Raw genomic sequence first — 6423 nt, forward strand, 5'->3', positions numbered from 1 at the left:
ACCGAGGGGAGAACAAGGAAGTGAGAGACAGGAAGTGTGGCATCTGTGCAGCCCCTTCAAGATACTAGTGTAGCCCTGAAATCTGAGAAGTGGCCATTATTCTATTGTGTCTGCAGTTCAAGAAGTCTTAAAACTGCAGACAAGGGAAAAACGAAACTGGCCAGGATTCCTGCAGGTCAGTGTCAGTTGGGACGACCCAGTTAAAATTGTCACGGGCATAGCTAACGCCAGAGCAAAGTTTACGGACAAAGCTGCTCTTACACACTTCTCAGCACACTCCACTTAAATGTAGAAAGAAGCACCTGTGGAAGTCTGTGTAAGGTTGTATCATGTAAACATGTGTGAAGTGGGAAAGAAAGGAAAAAAAATGTCGGGGTGGGAGTGCACCTGTAATTCGGGATAGGATGAGGAAAACCCTAAATCATAAAAGGCAATTATTTTCAATCGCTGTTTTCCCCGATCTGAGTCCTCCTTTCTGTCTCCTAGGACAGGCAAAGGAGGGAGAATCTCAACATGGAAAAGATCTACAAAGAAAACGAACAAGAGCCAGAGAACGAAGGAACCCTAGAAAATGAGGGAAAGCCAGAAGAAGAAGTTGATACAGAAGATGAAGGAAAATCAGAGGAGGAAGAAAAGCTGGAAGTGGAGGAGAAGCCAGGGTATGAGGGAAAGCTCCAGAATGAGGGGCAGCCAGATGACGAAGGACAACCAGAAGATGAGGGAAAGCAAGAAAAGCAGGGCAAGTCCAAAGATGAGGGAAAACCACATGGTGAGGGCAAGCCAGAATCCCTGGCAAAGCCTGAGGGTGAGCCACGGGCTGCTGAAAAGCGCCCGGCTGAAGATTACGTGCCCAGGAAAGCGAAAAGAAAAACAGACAGGGGGACGGACGATTCCCCCAAGGACTATCAGGAGGACTTACAGGAAAGGCACTTGGGCAGTGAGGAGATGATGAGAGAATGTGGAGATATGTCAAGGGCTCAGGAGGAGCTAAGAAAAAAACAGAAAATGGGTGGTTTTCATTGGATGCAAAGAGATGTTCAGGATCCGTTTGCCCCAAGGGGGCAACGGGGTGTCAGGGGAATGAGGGGCGGAGGTAGGGGCCAGAAGGACTTAGAAGATGTTCCATATCTTTAATGCCTTTGGCCTTCAATTCTGATCTCTCTGATGGGAATATTGCCAACCTTGCTTTCCCTGGCAGGCATTTGCCAGGCTATGTGCTTTAACCTTATGCTGATACTTTGCTTTAGGTGTCACTCTCGGTTACCAGCAGCATTTTGACCCAACTGCAGCACTCTGTCTTTCAGTAGGGGACTTTCACCCATGTGCATGGAAGAGAGATGTTGATGGTACATTGTAAAATATTAATAAAAAAAGTTTTCAGAACTACATAAACGGTATCAGCCCATTTTTGAAAAAAAAATAGTTACATAATACATCCGTGAGTAAGGAAAACCATGAAATTGAGTAGATCAAAAGAGAAATAGTGGTTTTCTCTGTGTAGTGGCAAGGGAAGAGATTATCTTCTCTCATCTGCTTTTTTCCTTAAAAAAAACATAGATTACTTTTGTCACAAAAGAAATAATAAAAGATTTTAAAAATGGGAAAATACATACCAACCGCCTAAAATAACAGTTCAGTACGTTTGTGAAGGCAGTGGAGACACTTAAAATTCCTGTTGTCAGGATGTGAAATGATGTGTAAAACTCATGTTACCTCTGGCACTAGAAGCTGGAGGAATCAACCTGGCAGTTATTACAGATCCATTGCTGTAAGCAACAGTCTTACCATCTGGGAAATGGGGATAAAACTTCTCTTCCAGGGCTATGGAGAAGATCAGAGGAGGTAATGCTTGTGAGCTGTATTGGGCTGGATCCTACCCTCTGCCTTGCACTAGCAGAGCCAGAACTCTGTCAGATGTTTGGGGGAGGGCTGAAGGATGTCTCACTTGTGTCCAGGAATAAGTCCTGGAAGCTAAGAGGTTGGTGTCACTTTACCTTGGGGAACACTATGTCTGATGTGCGCTGCGAGTCTTCTCGTGGGTCCTGCACCCCCCGTAAGGGCCCCACTGCTGCTGGTGGGCTGGAATCCTCAAGGTAACAAAACCCTTTTGATTTCCCTAGAGTCTCCGCTGAGTTGAATCCCCTCTACGTTCCCTGCTGAACTGTGGAAAAGATGCCTCTTCTCATGTTATACTGTAGTTTTATTAATCCTGACAGGAGATGTGGAAAAATGCTTTGTAAAATTTTAAGTAATATATTTTTCAGACATTATAATTACCCCATTAGACTTGCCGTTTTCAAAGCAGAGAATCTATCTTACTGATGTCAGTACCCACAACATATAACAGAAGTTTAAAAAAAACCCAATATATTCATTATCTAGTCAGAAGGCCTCAATTCTTGGTCCAGTTTTGTCCCTGATCGAATATGCAGCCCTGCGCACATTACTTTCATTCTTCAGCAACTGAGGCTTGCCACTCCAAAAGGAACACAACAGGAGACGGATTATATGACAATTCATTGCTAATGATTTTAACATTGGATATGGTAGTGTTTCTCAAAGTCTGCTGGCCGCCAGAAGACCACCTGCATTAAAATCACCTAGCTACCTTGTCAAAAATTCAGAAACCCAGTTCCCTTCTCAGACCCAATATGTCAGAATCTCTTTTGACTTGTCCTCACAATGTCAAGTGTGTGTGTCCTTTGTTTTTAGCTCATTTTTATTTTTATCAAGTGGGATACCTGTAAAAAAATTTAAAATCCAATAGTGCAAAATAATTTATTATTAAAAACTTCAGTCTGCCTTTCCATTCCACATTCTCATCCTCCAGAGTCAACTACCATAAACACTTTTGGTTTCTTCTAGTATTAATTCCATATTTCTGAATAATATGCTTATGCTACTATTTCTTTTTTTAAACAGCTTGATTGAAATGTAACTCACATACCACAAAATGCACCCTTTTAAAGTGTATAATTTAGTAGTTTTTTAGTATGACAGAGATCTGAAACCGTCATCATTATCTAGTTCCAGGATATTTCCATCACCCTAAAAAGAAACCTCATACCCATTAGCATGTAATGGTGTTCCTGTTCTCTCCCCCCAGTGCCTGACAAACACTGATCTACTTTGTCTCTACTGATTTGTGTTTTCTAGACATTTCATATATATATGGAATTGTACAATATACGACCTTTCATGTAACATAAAGTTTTCAAGGTTCATCCACATTGTAGTGTGTATCAGTACTAAAAATTTCTGTACATGGTTTTTTTTGCCTTTTAAAATAAACTTTATTGAGAAGAAAAATATAATATTTACAAGTATAGACATGATGGTTCTGCCTTAGTTTATTATGTAGATAACCTTAGTGCATGGTAATGATTATGTCCAAAGTTGCTTTAACTTCATTTGTATGCTTTGATTCCTTTTGTGAAGAGGCACTCTAAATTTAATGTACTCGTTTTTTGTCTGTTTGAAAGTAAACACAGGTGTGTAGTATTTGACACACTAGTTATTCATTTCTGCTGGAAGAAGCAAAAAAATTTTTTTCAATTTTTTTGTTTTTTAAAATTAAAATTTTTTCCAGTTTTATTGAAATATAATTTACATATATTACTACATAAGTTTAAGGGGTACAGCATATGGATTGATATACATATCACATATATTGTACATATAAAATACATATATTGTAAAATAATTACCACAATAAATTTAGTTAATACCCATCATCTTATATAGATATGGTAAAAAGCAAAAGCAAAAAGAAAAATTCCCCTTGTAATGAGAACTATTAGGATTTACTCTCTTAACAACTTTCATATATAATGTACAGCAGTGTTAACTTTTTGCATTTAAATATGTGTTTTATTTCCTAAGGTATATACCTAGGGGTGGAATTGCTATGTCATGTGTTAACTCTATGTTTAACTTTTTGAAGAACTGCCAGACTGTTTTCCAAAGCAACTGTGGCATTTTGACAATCCCATCCACAGTGTACAAGCGTTCCAACTTCTCCACATCCTTGCTAACACTTGTCATTGCCTATATTTTTTTATTTTAACCATCTTAGTATAAAATGGAATCACCTTGTGGTATTGATTTGCATTTTCCTAATGGCTAATGATATTGAACATCTTTTCTTTTCTTTCTTTTTTTTTTTGAAGATTTTATTTATTTATTTATTTGACAGAGAGAGAGAGACAGAGAGAGACAGAGCACAAGCAGGGGGGAGCGGCAGGCAGAGGGAGAGGGAGAGGGAGAAGCAGGCTCCCCGTTGAGCAGGGAGCCTGATGCGGGACTCGATCCCAGGACCCTGGGATCATGATCTGAGCCAAAGGCAGACGCTTAACCTACTGAACCACTGAGGTGCCCGATGTTGAACATCTTTTCATGTGTTTATTGATCGTTCATATATCTTCTTTGGAGAAATGTCTATTTAAATCCTTTACTGGGGCGCCTGGGTGGCTCAGTTGGCTAAGCAACTGCCTTTGGCTCAGGTCATGATCCCAGGGTCCTGGGATTAAGTCCTGCATCAGGCTCCCTGCTCAACGGGGAGCCTGCTTCTCCCTCTCCCTCTGCTGCTCCCCCTGCTTGTGCTCTCCTGCTCTCTCTCTCTGTCAAATAAATGAATAAAATCTTTTTTAAAAAAATAAAAAATAAATCCTTTACTCATTTTAAAATTGGGTTGGTTGTTTTTTTATTGTCAAGTTGTAAGAGTTCTTTGTTTATTCTGGGTAAAAGTCTCTTATCAGATGTATGACTTGTAACTGCTATTTCCTGATTTGTTAACTTTAGTCATTATCCATTGACTTTCTGATAGGATAATTGAGTAGTTCTCTCTTACCATCACAATCTCCATATCTATTGCCTGCCTCCCAATATAGCTTTATCATATCTAATGTGTATTGTAAAAGGCATTCCAGTGATTCTGTTGTTTAACTCTGAGGACCATTTGTGCATTTATCAGGTTAGGCTAAGCTTATACTAAGCTTATGTCAGGATAGCTGCCAACCCCAAAACATCAGTGGTTTAACGCAACAAAGGTTTATTTCTCAAACTTCATGAGAATTGGGAATGGTGAGGTTCTGCTCTCCCTAGTTTCCCAGAGATCCAGACTGATCATGATATCCCTGCAACAGAGGAAAAGAGTACATGGAGATCTCACATTCATTTTTTTCCACACTGTGGTCTAGAAGTGATGTAGATCACTACTGTTCACAGTCAATTTTTTTTCATATTTCCAGCTCTTTAATTCGACAAGCAATTCCGAGAGAGGTGCCTTCTATATAGGTGACTGAACTGAGTCTCAAAGAGTGTAAGTGATTTATGCGAGGTCACATACTGATAAGGGGAAGGGCTTATATGGAAAGCTAGGTTTATCTGGCTCTAAGGCAATGATCCTTAACTAGTTTGCTTTCCTAAACAGAATGATTTGAATTTTATCTTCACCCTATTAACCAACCAATCCTTTAAGATGTCAGAATAGGGTCGCCTGGATGGCTCAGTCAGTTAAGCGTCTGCCTTCAGCTCGGGTCATGATCCCAGGATCCTGGGATGGAGCCCTGCATCGGGCTCCCTGCTCAGCGGGAAGGCTGCTTTTCCCTCTGCCTGCAGCTCCCCCTGCTTGTGCTCTCTCTCTCTCTCTGACAAATAAATAAATAAAATCTTAAAAAAAAAACTAAGATGTCAGAATAGTGGTAATCCTTCTTCAGATGACAGACCTAAAGAGCCGCTCTTGGAATGGCATTACTTCCTCCATTATTACTGCCTTTAAAGGCATTTAATGCCAATTCACAGCTTGACAGCCTTGGCCCCCAAGTCACTGGCTATGCCTATAGTACATGTAGGTATTCAGACAGGTGGTAACTCCTGTTTTCTCCTTGAGTTGGAGGATGACATGCCTTTTTAGGCCCTCTTTGCCTGGGGTCTCCTATACTTTTGGGCATAGGATGACTCAAACATCAGAAGTACTGCACCAGGCACAATGTCCACAATAGCCAAATGATGGAAAGAGCCTAGATGTCCATCAACAGATGAATGGATAAAGAAGATGTGGTATATGTATACAAAGGAATATTATGCAGCCATCAAAAAATGAAATCTTGCCATTTGCAACGAGATGGATGGAACTAGAGGGTATTATGTTAAGCGAAATAAGTCAATCAGAGAAAGACAAGTGTCACATGATCTCACTGATACGAGGAATTTGAGAAACAAGACAGAGGATCACAGGAGTAGGGAGGGAAAAATGAAACAAGACAAAACCAAAGAGGGAGACAAATCATAAGAGACTCTTAATCTCAGGAAACAAACTGAGGATTGCTAGAGTGGAGGGGGATGGGAGGGATGGGGTGGCTGGGTGATGGACATTGGGGAGGGTGTGTGCTATTGTGAGTGCTGTGAATTGTGTAAGACTGA

General features: G+C 40.4%; 1 protein-coding gene across 1 annotated transcript; it reads left to right on the plus strand.

Annotated features, from left to right (window-relative positions):
• Positions 1 to 513: 513 nt before the first annotated feature.
• TCEAL5 (transcription elongation factor A like 5) lies at positions 514 to 1084 on the plus strand. Its single transcript, XM_028095980.2, is given in 2 exon segments — positions 514 to 1053; positions 1055 to 1084. Coding segments are annotated over 2 exon segments (570 nt in total).
• Positions 1085 to 6423: the final 5339 nt, after the last annotated feature.

The sequence above is a fragment of the Eumetopias jubatus genome, unplaced genomic scaffold (genome assembly GCF_037043125.1).
Source record: "Eumetopias jubatus isolate StellerSeaLion01/CBP00866 unplaced genomic scaffold, mEumJub1_p1.0 scaffold_11, whole genome shotgun sequence".
In the NCBI taxonomy this organism is placed as follows: domain Eukaryota; kingdom Metazoa; phylum Chordata; class Mammalia; order Carnivora; family Otariidae; genus Eumetopias; species Eumetopias jubatus.